The 16,241-nt window shown below is 37.6% G+C and overlaps 2 protein-coding genes across 5 annotated transcripts in view; one reads left to right on the forward strand and one right to left on the reverse strand.

The window, feature by feature from the left end:
* Window positions 1–16,241, forward strand: part of GFM1 (G elongation factor mitochondrial 1) — a 70,025-nt gene that overhangs the window by 21,856 nt on the left and 31,928 nt on the right. For all 4 annotated transcript variants that reach the window (XR_010155058.1, XR_010155057.1, NM_001279863.1 and 1 more), the window contains 1 exon segment: window positions 15,588–15,750. Coding sequence is in view for 2 of the 4 variants with exons in the window: in NM_001279863.1 (NP_001266792.1) it covers window positions 15,588–15,750 (163 nt within the window). In the remaining 2 variants the exon portion in view is untranslated.
* On the reverse strand, window positions 34–6,358 carry LXN (latexin). The gene is made up of 6 exons (XM_003310067.5): window positions 5,979–6,358; window positions 4,582–4,644; window positions 3,049–3,226; window positions 2,613–2,749; window positions 628–690; window positions 34–360 (listed from the first exon to the last, which is right to left on the reverse strand). Exons 1-6 carry the CDS (start codon window positions 6,105–6,107, stop codon window positions 262–264), a joined length of 669 nt encoding a protein of 222 aa, XP_003310115.1. The 5' UTR covers window positions 6,108–6,358; the 3' UTR covers window positions 34–261.

The raw sequence follows: 16,241 nt of genomic DNA on the forward strand, positions 1-16,241 counted from the left end.
GTAAGTATGCAACGTAATTAAACATTATGAGGCTGAAATTGAAGCTTTTTATTTTGGATATACATACCACTATTACTGTTTTAAAGACATTTTTATATAGTGATACTTTGTATTATGGACTCTATAAAGTTCTATACTGTAATCAAGACATTTATATAAAGTGACACTTTGGGATTATTTGGCCTCATAAGCTAGATGCCAGTGAAATTGGCATACACATCATAATAGACATGTTTACACTTCCAGTGTTAGGGTTTTTGTTTATTCCAGTTGTACTTCCTTTGGCAGACGGCTATTATGTTTTACTTTAGTGCCGTATTGTGGATGCCAGAGAACTTGCATTTGCCAGGGAATAATCTCCTGCAAGTGAAGAAAATTAATGCCATGATAAAATTCAGAAAACATTTAGGAAAACGTAGTTGGGTTTATATTTTGTTAGAGATAAAACAGTCTTCACAAAGAATAGTACTTTTGTTAAATTGCTGCAATTATAATATACTTAAATCTGGTGCCTATCTGGATTTACATGAATTCTGATTTAGAGTCAAAATTAATAAAGCATACTGTGGCTATACAAGGAGTCTCAGTTTTCAGAATGGCATCAAATAAAGGTAAATTATACTTTACCTGAGATGCTATATTATGAAGTAGAATGGTGTAGTCTAATTCAATAAAGTCATCATTTCTTTGCTATGACAAAAAATAAAAACGTGTTGTTTAAAACTTAATATCTTTGGCAAAAATTACATTTAATTTTGAAAATCATCTTTGATTAGTAGATGAATATAATATTTCCATTTAGGTAAAAATAAAAATTGAATGTCATAATTTCAATTTAAAGTGACAAAATCTATTCTCTTACACTAAATAAAGTGTTCTTTCAAGATGCATTTTAAAATCATGATCTTATATTCGTTCCCCAAGAAATGTTTACCTGTTTTTAGTTTCCAAGTTGTGGTGGCTACTTAAGAGAATTACCAAGTGTAGCTTGTTATTTAAGAACGCTTTGTGTTTCCATTGTACAGAAAAGCATAATTTATGGGATAAGCTATAGCAACGGGTGTTTACATTGAAAGAATCCAATTTTATAACAGAAATTCTCTTTTTGAAAACTGAAAATAAGGCCGAGCACAGTAGCTCACACCTATAATCCCAGCACTTTGGGGGGCTGAGGTAGGCAACTTGCCTGAGCCTAGGAGTTCAAGACCAATCTGGGCAACACAGTGAAACCATGTCTCTATGAGAATAAACAAAAAATTAGCCAGGCATGGCTGTGTGTGCCTGTACTCCCAGCCACCTGGGAGGCTGAGGTGGGAGGACCGCCTGAGCCTGGGAGGTGGAGGCTGCAGTGAGCCATGATCACACTAATGCACTCCAGCTTGGGCAACAGAGTGAAACCCTGTCTCAAAAACAGGCAAACAAACAAAAAAACCAGAACACCTGAGAATAGTGAAATGTAGTGAGTGTAGTTGTGTGATTGTGTAATTAAAGCTTTTTTCTGTACTGTACAGTAGAGGGAAAAAACAGTTTCAGTATGGCATGACTATAGTAATTTGAACACAAAACTTAGATTGCTAAGGGAAATAATCTGTATTAAGCTGAGCACAAAAGCTAAATGTTGGATTATAACTCAAGACTTCACTCTTCTGAAAGCACAGCTTTGCTTGTGACTGCCATAAAAAGTGGCCCTGAGGATCTCTATAGAGCAGATTAAAGGTGAGGAGAGTCATTACAATTGTCCCTTAGTATCCATGGAGAATTGGTTCCAAGATTCCCCTCAGATACCAAAAACCACAGATGCTCAAGTCTCTGACATAAAACAGTGTAGTATTTGCGTATAACCTATGCATACCCTCTCATATACTTTAAATCATCTCTAGATTACTTATAATACCAAATACAATCTAAATGTTATATAAATAGTTGTTATATTACTTAGGGAATCATGACAAGAAAAAAATCTGTGCATGTTCAGTACAGATGCTACCATCCATTTTTTTCCCCCAAATATTTTTGATTCTCGGTTGTTTGTATCCATGGATGCAGAACCCATGGAGAGGCCTGACTGTATATTGTACACCTGGGATTCTGTCTTGCTGCTACTAATAAAACTCTCTCAACCTTTTTGTTCTAGAAGAGGGTTTGAGTAAAGTATCATAGTTAAATCTGACTTGACTAACCCGAAAGATTAAGAGCTACGATTACTGTGATGCTTTTTGAAAGTGCAGTCTAGATACTGTGTATTAACAGGAAGTGTTTCACTGAAATCCTTGGCTTTGCCTTGCTTTTGTTATGCTTCCTAGTCTCTATGTTTCCAGAGCATGCAACTAACGAAGCACAACTGTGCTAGGCAAGTTTGAGGCAAAGGAGGCCTGTGGTTTGCATCTCTCAGCCAAATCAAACAACTTTTTAGACCAGTTACTGTTGCTTTGGACTCTTCCGACAATTCTTCACCTTCTCTAATCTTGATTGTACCTGACCTCCCCTTTGAAATCCCAGGTTTGCTATTAAATACAAAATGACTATAGGAATACTGTTAATCCAATTATGAATTACAATACTTTCGATAAATATTAACTCCATTAATAGTGTATTTTATAGAAACTACTTACCACTTGCTTGACAGTTTGAATTTTTACCATTTTATACCATGTGTCTTCAGTAGAATTTTGCCATATTATATAACCACAGGCAACCCAGGCTAAATGTAGAACGAGCGTCATTTCTGGAGATACATTTCCAAAATTGTCTGGTAGGAGACACATTTATATGATAATTATATATATAGTATTAACCTTTTAAAACAAAATCTAAATTCTAAATCATGTCTTCGTTTCCTTCGAATGTGTGCAAAAAATAATTTAATTAAGCTATGGATCTATAAAATTTCTGAGGCCTCTTTTTTGTTGGATTGGATTAGAAATGAGTATTTTTGCAAAAGCCTGTAAGTTTCTAACATACTTAGCAACTAACAATTTTAAGCACAGATAATTGAGATTGATTTTAAGTTTGAATCAAACAAATGGTTTTCATGCCACATTTATATACCTGGAATATTTTGTGCTTCTAGCGGTTCCTTCATGGACTTAAGTCTTTGATAAAATGTGTTGTCTTCTTCATCTGGATTCTTTCCAGTTTCTCCTTCAAATGTGAAGTTGACTTCTGGTGCAGTTTCTTGTCCCGTTGAAGGGTAAAGTACTTCAGCTGTGCAGTTCACCTTAACTTGCTGTTTGAAATTTAGCAAAATATCCTTATATACAGAAGGCTATTCATTATTAATTATCATCTTTGAGATATGATTTAAAGCATAGGCCCCTAATGGTGTTGTTTTAGACTAGACTTCAAAGTGCTTGTTTTCAGAGGTATCTAATTGGGCCTGGCCTATTAAATTCTAGACTTATCATATGAATACCCTAAAATAGATAACTTACTTTATAAATGATATGGTGTCATAATCTTATAAATTCTAGTCTTAAAACTTTCATTATATTTCAGTATTAACGGGGTGTCCATTTGCAAGGCCAGATTTTAATCTGACTTTATATACCAACTCAAGACTGGTTACTTTTAAAGTTTTTCCATTACTCTTACTCTTTGCTCCTGAAATAACAGAAAGTTTTTGAAATGCAGATACAGCAGTCTGTGTCTGGATATAAAATTAGAAGATTATGGCATTGGGTTGTGCTTTGTAAAGATGGCTGTCTAGCAGCTCAGATGCCTTTTAATGAATCTCTTTATGAATTATGCTCAACAGAAAGGCAAGCTTTTTAAAATTTCAAGATGGCTGTGGTACAGATTGCAGTTCCTTTCTTTTAAGTTTGTCTCATTAATAATTTGACAGTTGTGTATAATCTTTAAAATTTCCCTTCTCCATTACTGAAAGATCTTCATCTGAATGGTGGTATCAGCTGGCATTCTATTGCTTGTGAATATCTAAGAGCATGTTCTTTCTCTAAAAACCCAGTGAAAAATAGAATGAGAAAAGCAGACGTTAAGAAGATGATTGATTGGGGAATAAATTACTTCACTCATTTATATTAGGCATAAGTTCAGACTGCCCTAATAGTATGTAACTTCTTAAGAAATTCATTTGAACTGAAGTGTATAGTCTTTTTCTGTGTAGTTTGGTAGAAATAATTCATATACCTAGGAATACCCAAAGATAGTAAAGAACTGATCCTTGTAAACTTTGCCCATATGGTCAGTGTTTTTTAGAGGCAGGGATTTCACAACAACTTTTTAAAAAGAGGTAAAACTAATCAGTCTTACGGATTTGATCAGCAAAGATGATCTGGAATATTTAGAATTAAATTTGTTTAATAAGAACATTTTGGCTGGGCATGGTAGCTCATGCTTGTAATCCTAGCACTTTGGGAGGCAGAGGCAGGAGGATCACAAAAATTAGCCAAGTGTAGTGGCATGCACCTGTGGTCCCAGCTATTTGGGGAGGCTGAGGTGGGAAGATGGCCTGAGCCCAGGAAGTTGAGGCTGCAGTGAGCCATATTCTGCCACTGCACTTCAGCCTGGGTGATAGAGTGAGACCCTGTCTCAAAGAAAAAAGAAAAAAGAAATTTAACTTACTTTTTGTATAATTTCTTCAACAGCAAATTTAAGGCGATACTTATGTCCTCTTCCTGGAATATCCTAAAATTAAGAAAATGTAGTGGAGACAAGAAAATATTATAACAACATTATACTTGCATTGTTAGAAGTATGCATCTCATTTGGTTGGAGGGGCTGGCTGAAGGGGAATGGTGAAAGCCTTAGGTCTTGAAAAAGGCATGTCACCATGAATGTAACATCTAATTTAGCAAGTCCCCTATCAAGTTTATTTTGGATGAAAACAAAAGAGTAGGATAAAAGCATACAAATTGGGCACAATTCACTTTCAATCATCAAAAGACTTTATTTAACCCCTGGATCTGTGATCTTAAAGTCTCTACATAAGAAAGTTTGAAACAGTGTTTAATTCTAAAGATGACAAATAATATCACCTTTGAAAAGATTTTTTCATAAAGCTCAGTGTACCCTCCAAATAATGTTCAATGAATGTGAATTTCATTTTGAGGCAGATTACTGCAAAGCAATTGGAGACTTAATACAATTAAGTATTGTTTTTACTTATACATTAGTGAAACTGCAAAATGATTAACAAATTATATAAGACTAAGAAATGGTATTTCACTTTTAAATCAAGATACAGGTTGAAAATGTATACCTAATTCTGTTATCTGGTACAGTTTCAAAATAAGATCTACTGTGTCACCTCTAAAAGACTGTTAGCAGTTAAAATTCTGTCAGATAAATAAGGGATAATCTCAAATCCAGTAGATTTTAGTAAAATGAAAACAAACCTCATTAGTGATTGCTGAGGCCTTAAACATTTAATTCAAGCCTTTAGCAGAGGGTGCACATCATTTAAGGCAGTCATGTGGTAGCGGTGTTTGGGTGGCTAAAGGCCAGCGTCAGCCCACAGTGCTTTTATTCTTTGACTTTGATTGTCAGTTTCTCTTGCTGTTTGTTTCCCCCTTCATTTTGGTCAAAGGGTCTGATAAGGATTTGTCTTAAAATGTAGGCAATAGAGTCTTGGAAGATGGGAGCTTTTGTTGGTCTAGATCAGAGTAGCAGATGAGAAACGTGGCAGCCTTAGTAGTCTTTTGAATGGTTCCTACAGTTTACACTTAAGGAAAGTGCTGCCCCTTACTTAGAGCGTGTTCCCATTTTCTTGTAACTGTGTGCGTAAAAACTTTGTCTCTGCCTTAAGGTGAAAACAATCCTGGGCTGTCTCCAGAGACTGGAGTATAGACATTCCCCCAGAAACCTTAATATGTCAAGACCAGATACCAGCAGTGTATCCTAAAACAGAAGGTGGGTAGGGAGTGGCACGGAGTGTCTGCACCCAAAGGCTGAGACCGCGGGTGAGTGGAGGGAGCGCAATTCTGAAGCCTCCGCTGTCCACCACCCCCTGCTAAACTCACCTCCATGCTGGCTTGTTTGACCTTCTGCACCTCAAACACCCTGTGGGGGGTCCCCTGCTGGTAGTTGATGTAGTTCTGTGCCACCAAGGCCGCCCTGGAGGCTGGGTAGTTGGTCGGCGGGATTTCCATTCCGGATGAGCAGTGACTTCAGGGCTTGGGCTACTCAGGCTTAACGGGACCAGTAGCAGAGCGCCGCCCGTCCTGCTTGCTGCTGGGTCCCGTTGCCGAGGCGGAAAAGTCGCAAGCTCCTTCAGTCTGTCTTCTTCCTCAGCTCCTTCCGACTCCGGAAGCTGCTGTTTGGGCCCAGGCTCCCTGCGTCCGAGATCCCTGGGCTGACTGCTTCTGAGGCCCCGCCCCACTACTGCCTGCAGCCGGCTTCCTTACTCCGCCTGCTGGTTCCTACTGGAAGAGAGGCCAGCATGCTCTCAGGCACCAGCAGGTGGAGGTGTGGGGAGGGAGTCAGTGGGCTAGGTTCGCTGGGATTGCATCTTTCGTTTCATTAACCTTTATAGAAGTGCAGGGTGGGGCTTTCGCTGATAAAGTACATCTCTGAAGACTGTGGTTTCTTGTCCATGGGAAAAAAGTCTGGTTGCTTCGCTTGCATACTGGAGCACAACTTCCTTATACACCGCATGCAGCGTCCCTGGCAGGGCAAGGTACACAGTACTCCAGGTAGTGATTCGATTCCTTCATTTCCCTTCCCCTTATGAGAGTCCAGGAAGAGGCTTGCTCATCCTCAGCTTTTTGTGGGTTTGGACCAGTTCTGCCCAAATCAAAGTATGAGAATCTGCAAACTATAGTATTAAATTGGGAGATTATGTAATTTGGATCAGGAGAAATAAAAAAATGCACCTGTACCCCTCTCCTTTACTAATCTTAAAATGATAAGTTTTGATGTAACGCCATGCTTCCAACTTGAGTCATTTTGAATATTTTACTTCAAGGATTAAAATAAACTTAAAAACTGAACTTATACAAAGCACTATCTCTGGTATGTGGTCTGCCTCATTGGAATGGGCCTATAAACCTGACTTTGTAGAAGTACAGGTTTATCCTTGGTGGTCTTAGGTTAATTGGGCTAGGATAACTTGGAGATTCTACCAAAGTTTGGCCAAGGTCTTCGCTGCCTGGATTGAGACCTTTTTTTCTTTTCTTTCTTTTTTTTTTTTTTTTTTTTGAGACGGAATTTCACTCTTGTTGCCTAGGCTGGAGTGCAATGGTGCTATCTCGGCTCACTGCAACGTCCGCCTCCTGGGTTCAAGCAGTTCTCCTGCCTCAGCCTCCAGAGTAGCTGGGATTACAGGTGCCCACCACAATGCCCGGCTAGTTTTTTGTATTTTTAGTAGAGACGGGTTTAGGCTAGGCTGGTCTCAAACTCCTGACCTCAGGTGATCCACCCACCTTAGCCTCCCAAAGTGCTGGGATTACAGGCATAAGCCACCATGCCTGGCCAGGACCTTTAACTTGGTAGTAATGCACACACCCAAGACTCTTGAGGTGTCTCTCTTTCTGATTATGTAGATTCTGCAGTAAATCTGGATTCTGGACTTTGGCCCCAGTTTCATGCTTATTATTGTCTCCTGGGATTTGGGGGTTCTGATTGACTTTGCCTTTAAATACCATCTGTCTGCTTGCCCATCATCTTATATCAAATGTCAGTGAAACTTTTCTCAGTCTTGTCCGTGTATGAGAAATTTGCTTTGGGAGACACTGGGAGTTTCGCTCTGTTGCCTAGGCTGGAGTGCAGTGACGTGATCTCGGCTCACTGCAACCTCCGCCTCCCAGGTTCAAGCATTTCTCCTGCCGCAGCCTCCCGAGTATCTGGGACTACAGGTGCACTTCACCACACCTGGCTAATTTTTTTGTATTTTAGTAGAGATGGGGTTTCACCATGTTGAGTTTGGGCAATCCTCACTCCTCTGCCTCCCAAAGTGTTAGGATTACAGGCATGAGCCACCGTGCCTGGCCTCTCCATGTTTCTTAGTTCAGCATTTGTTAAACCCTGACCCACCCATGGCAATATTTTTGCAAATACAGAATATCAGCCAGTTTTCGATGGGGTTGTCAGATACGAACCTACACTGTCTCCTGGGATAAATTTACCAAAGAATTGGTGAAATTTGGGGAACTTTGACATGAAGAAGACTGTTCATTTCAGAGACACTTTAGAAGAACACCAGAAATAAAAAAATAAGACTTTTGGAGAACAGTATTTGTCTTATTTGTCTAAGAGCATTTTAAGTAGAAGACTGCCCATATTTTATTTCCATACTTCAAGGTTTTTTATTAATAACATGGCTTATATTTAAGCTTTTTCCTCTCTCCTTGAAAAGGAAAGATAATTAGAGTTTTACAGTGATAATTTCATATTTGTCTAAAACTGGCTGTAGCTCACCTTTTCCTGTTTCTCATTTTCTTCCATTAAAAATTTGAAAGATGATTCATGAGACTAAGTCATTCTGTGATTATATGTGCAGTCCAGGAATATCTAGTCCAAATAAACAGCCAAAAATGTCTAAGAAAAAAATCATTGTGCTTTAAAAAATGTGTAAAAATTAATGTGGTCAAATGAACTTAAATAGCCTTTATTATTATGTTTATAAGGAGCAAGTTTATGGCCAGGCGCAGTGGCTCACGCCTGTAATCCCAGCACTTTGGGAGGCCAACGCAGGTGGGTCACGAGGTCAAGAGTTCAAGACCAGCCTGGCCAATATGGCGAAACCCCGTCTCTACTAAAAATACAAAAATTAGCTGGGCTTGGCGGCGGGCGCCTGTAATCCCAGCTACTCGGGAGGCTGAGGCAGGGAACTGCTTGAACCTGGGAGGTGGAGGTTGCAGTGAGTGGAGATCATGCCACTGCACTCCAGCCTGGGTGACAGAGTGAGACTCCATCTCAAAAAAAAAAAAAAAAAAAAAGCAAGTTTTCAAGATAAAAGAGGAGCTCTTAAATATGATTTAATGATTTTTGAATGTAAAATTTATAAATTTTTAAAAATGTATAAAATATTTCTGATTAATAGATGAATTTGGGTGAGCTGTAACAAAATAATATTTGTTTAAAGTTGATTATATGTCTTCCAGGTTTTATTACATAAAATTAATGCTGATAAAATATTCCAAGTTTATATAAAACTGAATTTGATCTTTTCATGATCTGAACTTTCTAAATTTTATATATTGATCAAATGGGCCAAATAAGTTACTGATTCAATCAGTTGTATAAGATTACAAAATATAAAATGGTGTTTAAATAAAATTGTAATACAGATGTCTTTTAAAGGAGTTTTGATCTTATAAAATTATGCTTCTATTATAAAGACCAAATGTGTTAACTACAATTATAATTTTTCAGATCTCCAGTTAACTTTCAGGCCCTTACATAATGTTCAATTAGTCCTGGGATAATTGGACAATTTCTGACTAATACATGATACAGAACTTTGGTTACTAAAGAGAGTTTCAGTTTACCTTTATTCTTATACATTATAAAATGATTATGAATTAACACAATGTGCAGATACTTTGGTTGTTATATATGTGTTGTTTTGCCACCTTAAAATTATAGAAGTAATGTAAAATTTGTATTTATAAAAATTTAGCTAACCAGGTGCAGTGGCTCACACCTGTAAGTAATCCTAGCACTTTGTGAGGCTGAGGTGGGAAGATCGCTTGGGCCCAGGAGGTTGAGACTAGTCTGAGCAACATGGCGAAGCCCTGTCTGTAAACTACATAAATTAGCCAGATGTGATAGCATGTGCCTGTAGTTCCAGCTACTCGGGAGGCTGAGGTGGGTGGATCACTTGAGCACAGGGAGGAGGTTGCAATGAGCCGAGATTGCGCCAGTGCACTCTAGCTTGGGTGAAAGAACCAGACCCTGTCTCAAAAAAAAATTTTAGCTTCACATTTCTTGGTTTTCTCTTTGGGAAAGCAAAAGTTGATTACTTTGGTTAAAAGTGGTGATTAATAAGAATAAGAATATACTTGGTATAATAACTACAGAAAAACATGAAAATAAATATATATTTATATATGTACACACAACATATGAATTTTATTAGTTTGTTAGAATGATAATTTCAATGTGATATATATACTGTTTAATATACTGATAAAGTGAGTTGTCAGAATATTACATTAAATATGAAATTTAAAATTAAAAACTTTAATTATATTTTCCATTTACATAATTATGTATTTTTAAACAGACATACCTCATTTTATTCAACTTTATTGTGTTTCACAGATAGTATGTTTTTTACAAATTGAGGGTTTGTGATAACCCCATGTGGAACAAGTCTGTCAGCTCCATTTTTCTTTTCTTTTTTTTTTTTTTGAGACAGAGTCTCACTCTTGTCACCCAGGCTGGAGTGCAGTGGTGCAATCTCAGCTAACTGCAACCTCCGCCTCCCAGGTTCAAGCAATTCTCCTGCCTCAGCTTGCCGAGTAGCTAGGATTACAGGTGCCCGCCACCATGCCCTGCTAATTTTTGTATTTTTAGTAGAGACAGGGTTTCACCATATTGGCCAGGCTGGTCTCGAACTCCTGACCTCAAGTGATCCACCCGCCTTGGCCTCCCAAAGTGCTGGGATTACAGGCATGAGCCGCCACGCCTGGCCTCACCTCCATTTTTCTAATAGCATATTCTAACTTCACATCTCTGTGTCACATTTTGGTAATTCTTGTAATATTTCAAACTTTTTCATTATTATTATATCTGTTATGGTGATCTGTGATTGATTTCTGATGTTATTGTAATTTATTTTGAGGTGCCATGAAACCTGCCCATATAAGATAGCAAACTTCGTCCATATAATTGTATGTGTTCTGACTGCTCTACCTACCAGTTGTGCTTGCACATTCTCTCTCTCTCTCTCTCTCCGTCAAAGCTTAATCCAGAGCAAGGCTCTAACTCTGTTCAATTTTATGAAGGCTGAGAGATGTGAGAAAGTTGCAGAAGAAAAGTTTGAAGCTAGCAGATGTTGGTTCATGAGGTTTAAGGAAAGAAGCCATTTCTAACGTAAAAGTGAAAGGTGAGCAGCAAGTGCTGATGTGGAAGCTGCAGCAATGATCAGTGGTCTCCTAAGATCGTTGATGACGTTGGCTACACGAAACAACAGATTTTCTTTTTTCTTGAAATGGAGTTTCACTCTGTCGTCCAGGCTGGAGTGCAGTGGCACGATCTCGGCTCACTACAGTGAGCCTCTGCTTCCTGGGTTCAAGCAGTTTTCCTGCCTCAGCCTCCCAGGTAGCTGGGATTACAGGCATCTGCCACCATGCCCGACTAAATTTTGTATTTTTAGTAGAAACAGAGTTTCACATGTCGGTCAGGCTGGTCTCAAACTCCTGACCTCGTGATCCACCTGCCTCAGCCTCCCAAAGTGCTGGGATTGACAGGCATGAGCCACCACGCCTGGCCAAACAACAGAGATGTTCAATGTAGATAAAACATCCTTCTTTTGGAAGAAGATGCCATCTGTGACTTTCATAGCTGGAGAAAAGTCAGTGCCTGGCTTCAAATCTTCAAAGGACAGGCTGTGACTCTCTTGTTAGGGGCTAATGCAGCTGGTGACTACATTTGAAGACAGTGCCCCTTTCTCATTGTCAAAATCCTAGGGCCCATAATAATTATGCTAAATCTATTCTGCCTGTATTTTGCAAATGGAATAACAAAGCCTGGATGACAGCATGTCTGTTTACAGCATGGCTTACTGAATGTTTAAAATCCATTGCTTAGAAAAAAATGATTCTTTCAAAAGATTACTGCTCATTGACAATTAACCTGTCACACAAGAGCTCTGATGGAGATGTACAAAGAGATTAATGTTGTTTCCATGCCCGCCAATACAACATTCATTCTGCAATCCCTGGATCAAAGAGTAATTTTGACTTTCAAGTCTTATTATTTAAGAAATACGTTTTGTAAGGCGATCGCTGCCATAGGTTGATTCCTCTGATGGATCTGGACGAAGTAAATTGAAAACCTTCTAGAAAGGCTTCACCATTCTAGATGCCATTAAGAACATTTGTGATTCCTGGGAGGAGGTCAAAATAACATTACCAGGAGTTTGGAAGAAGTTGATTCCAACCCTCGTGGATGACTGAGGGGTTTAAGACTTCAGTGGGTGAAGTAACAGTGAATGTATTGGAAATAGCAGGAGAATTAGAATGAGAAGTGGAGCCTGAAGGTGTGACTGAAGTCCTACAATTTCATGTTCAAACTTGAATAGATGAGGAGTTCCTTCTTCTATGGATGAGCAAAGAAAGTAGTTTCTTGAGATGGGATCTACTCCTGTTGAAAACACTACAAACATTGTTAAAATTACAACAAAGGGTAAACCTGGTTGATAAAGCAGTGGCAAGGTTTGAGAGGATTGACTCCAGTTTTGAAAGAAGTTCTACTATGGATATAATGCTATCAAACAGCATCACATACAACAGAGAAGTCTTGTGAAAGGGAAAGTCAATCGATGTGGCCAACTTCATTGTTGTCTTAAGAAATTGTCATGTGACTGGGTGAAGTGCTTCACACCTTTAATTCCAGCTACTTGGGAGTCTGAGGCAGGAAGATCACTTGAGACCAGGATTTTGAGACCAGCCCTGGGCAACATAGTGAGACCCATCTCTAAAAAACATTTTAAAAGAAATTGCCACAGCCACCTCAACCTGCAGCAGCCATCACCTTGATCAGTCAGCAGCTATCAGCATCAAGCTAAGACTCTAGGCTCCTAGACCTTCAGTCTCCACTTCTAGTTCTGATGCTGATGTTTCAGCGGATTGTTAGCATGTTTTAGCAATACAGTATTTTTAAATTAAGGTATGTATGGTGGGATTTTTGTTTAGACATAATGCTATTGCATACTTAATAGACTACAGTATCGTGAAAACATAAAGCTTTTATAAGCACTAGGAAAACAATTTGTGTGACTTGCTTTATTGCGATATTAGCTTCATTGCAGTGGTCTGTTACTGAACCCACAATGCCTCCAAGATATGCCTGTATGTTGTGATGCTTTGAAAAAGAAAATGAACAAAAATGTATTTGTAATGTACTATCTTCCTCAAACTGTTTTAATTTATTTATAAATACAGTGTTTCTTTGGACTAAGTAGCTTTTAAAAAAATTAATAGCAATACAGCATTTCTCATCTTTTCTAGTTATATTAGCCAGCAACTATAAAGCAACTAAAGGATGAAATGGTTAGTTCTCCTCTTAAGGCTTTTTCTAAGAAGTTGGAGGAATTTTTTTCTCTTAATTTTTTTTTTCCTTTTGATGAGTCATTTATCTGTGAGCCAGCCTCTTAGGTTGTTGTTGTGCATGTGAGTTTTTTTGAATAGGTCCTCTGTTGATAGTGTCCAGGAAAGTGGCTGAGTACATTCTGATAACTCAGAGCTTTTTGCTGATAATGAAATTTTAAGTTTCACAAATTGCTAGTTAATATCTCCTGTGTTACCACCAGTAGTGAGAAATACAATATGTGAGCTTCCTCAAGTCACCATTTAGAAGCCTTATGAATGCAGTCACCATCTCTGTATATCAAAGCTAGTAACATAGGTTATGAGATAATAGGCATTTAAAAGTACACATACCAGTTTAGGCTGTCTTAAAAACATAATTAGTAGAAATGCCCATTGCTTGCAACTTTGTTATGACTCTAAAGTCAAAACAAATCTGCAGATTTGAGGTAAACAGCAAAGCCAACACAATTCTTACATATATGTATATTTTTTTCGTTGTTGAAAACAATGTGGCCCTGACATAATTTTTCTTTTTCAATAAAAAAAAATAGATTTAGTGGGTACAGGTGTAGTTTTGTTATATGGATATATTGGGTAGTGGTGAAGTCTGGGCTTTTAGTGTAATCGTCTGCCAAATAGTATTCATTGTACCCAATAGGTGAGTTCTCACCCCTCAACCTCTCCCCACCCAACAATTCTAATGAACGTTCATTTTAATGTGACAGATGTTTTGCCAAAATGAAATTGTCTTTCATAATGTGACATTTCTTTCACCTTCAGCATTTCTATTTAGCTGCCTGTCAAGCAGTCTTAGTTCTTCTACCTTTTCTTTTTCTAAACCACTGCAAAATCTGTCTTCTTGTAGCACCTTCTGTTAGCTTTTGAAGTGAATAAACTAACCCCAGCATTTGTAAGTTAGTGTATATCTTTTTTGTTATTAGCCTTCTAGAAGAATGTTTAAGATCCTTGGTTTTAGAGCAAATCCTGACTCTGCCACTTAATGCTCTGTCACATTGGGCAAGTTACTTAGTCTCTCTGTCCCTCAGGTTTCTCATGTGTAAAATGGTGATAAAAGTAATACCTATTTCGTGGGTTTGTGGTAAAGAACAAGTAAGACAATCCATATAAGGTGCTTAACATAAGCCTGGCACATAAGTATTCAGTTGTTTGGCACGCTCTCGATTATAAATTCAGATACGGTTCCTGAAACTGTGTGGAATTACTTGTTTGTGATTTGGTCCTTTAGAGCAGTGCTGCCCAATAGAACTTGGTGCAGTGATGGAAATCTTTTAATTTAAATGTAAACAGCCATGGTTAGTTATTACCATATAGACATCACACATCTAGAGTATGTTTGTATAGATGTTATATTGTTGACAAATGGAAAACATGATTTAAAATGTCTCATAGAGAACGTTGTGTATACTTGAAAATATGTCAGTGTTCCACAGTTTTGGAAATTTGCCTGTTGTAAGCTGGCATCTCCTACCGCTTAGAACAGGCAAATATTGATATTTGCTTCTTCCAAACCACTCTCAGATTTGTATGCAGGAATGTGCACTCATTAATGTCTGTTTTCTTAAGTGCTAATAATTTTGAAAGCAGCTGGCCTCTTCCATCTTGTGGTCTTGAGGAAGATTTCAATTTAAAGGAAGAAGTGCCTTGCAAACAGTAGATACTCATGAAATGATTTTTCCAGTGAAACAGTAGCCTGTGTTTACGTATCTTTAGTATATATGTAAAGTGCTTATTCTATCATATTAATGTTGCCATTAGTGGTTTGAAGTAAACAGTGAACTGTGTTTATATATCTTTCTGTCTTTTGACTGACTTATGTTAGTCTCTGTCGTTTTGCTACTGATCATTTTCAGATATTAATTATTTCACTTGGAAATCCCTTTTCTTGTATTGCCTGAGTCTATGATGCCCAAGGAATAAAATCAAATAGGAACTATCTGAATAAATTAACTGTAGCCATCAAAGGTCCTATTTTCAAGTAGTTGTCTTTGGTTATAGAGGTGTAAGGAAAGAACACTGTGTTCCAGGGAAATGGGCAAGGTTTTTTGGAATATAGGTTATTAGAACAAGAACTGTAGACTGACCTTTTTCTTTTAATTACTCGACTTTTACTTTTTTATTTGTGAAATTTATCTGTGTATTACCTTGGGTAGCATATCCCACCCTCACTTCAAGTAAGAACAGAAAACAGAGGGTTTTTTTTAAAATAAATTCTACAATAAACTTTTATAGCAAGACCATCATATTCAAATGAAAAAGTAAAAATAATCAAATGTGTTCTTTTAAATTAATAGGAGTTATTTTATTTTGTAATTACATAATGCTCCGTTTTTTTTTTTCCTAAATCACTTTCAGGTTTGACTTTACACATAAAAAACAATCAGGTGGTGCAGGCCAGTATGGAAAAGTAATAGGTGTCCTGGAGCCTCTGGACCCAGAGGACTACACGAAATTGGAATTTTCAGATGAAACATTCGGATCAAATATTCCAAAGCAGTTTGTGCCTGCTGTAGAAAAGGTAAATTTTTAAAAAAGTGTTTTTGCATTTTTACTTACTAAAAACAGTTTATCAGGTATTAAATCATACTTTGTCTTCCATCATGTTGTCTATCACAGTTTGTTTTAGTTACAGTCCTGTTTCTCTGATTGTTAAGCTTTCCATCTGATTTAGAATCTCTAATTCATTAAGTAGAAGAGCTGTAAATCCATGCCGTGACAATGATGGGAAATTATTATGTTTCTGAATCACAGTTATATTTTTCTTAATAAATTGAAACTACTGTATTGATTGTAATCAGCAATTTGTAGTAGTTCTTAGGGATTTATAAGAGTTTTATGTGTACTATTGCAGCAGAATGATCATTCTTTAGATTCCCAACACCTGGGTGCTACTGTCTCATGTCTACTACTGATTAATATGCTTTGTTAAATCAGTATTCAGAACAGTTTCTTCATTTGGAAACTGAGAGAAAATACTTAAACCTGCACCCCTCACAAAATTGAGGATCA

This window comes from Pan troglodytes, chromosome 2, assembly GCF_028858775.2.
Source record: "Pan troglodytes isolate AG18354 chromosome 2, NHGRI_mPanTro3-v2.0_pri, whole genome shotgun sequence".
Classification (NCBI taxonomy): Eukaryota; Metazoa; Chordata; class Mammalia; order Primates; family Hominidae; genus Pan; species Pan troglodytes.

What these genes read in the sequence shown, in the direction of transcription:
- LXN (XM_003310067.5), bottom strand. Translation starts at nt 6,107, where the DNA reads ATGGAAATCCCGCCGACCAACTACCCAGCCTCCAGGGCGGCCTTGGTG. An exon ending in AGAAGCACAAAATATTCCAG is followed by an intron (nt 2,750 to 3,048) that starts GTATATAAATGT and finishes GTCTCCTACCAG; the next exon opens with ACAATTTTGGAAATGTATCT. An exon ending in TTCAAACTGTCAAGCAAGTG is followed by an intron (nt 691 to 2,612) that starts GTAAGTAGTTTC and finishes TTTTTGTCATAG; the next exon opens with CAAAGAAATGATGACTTTAT.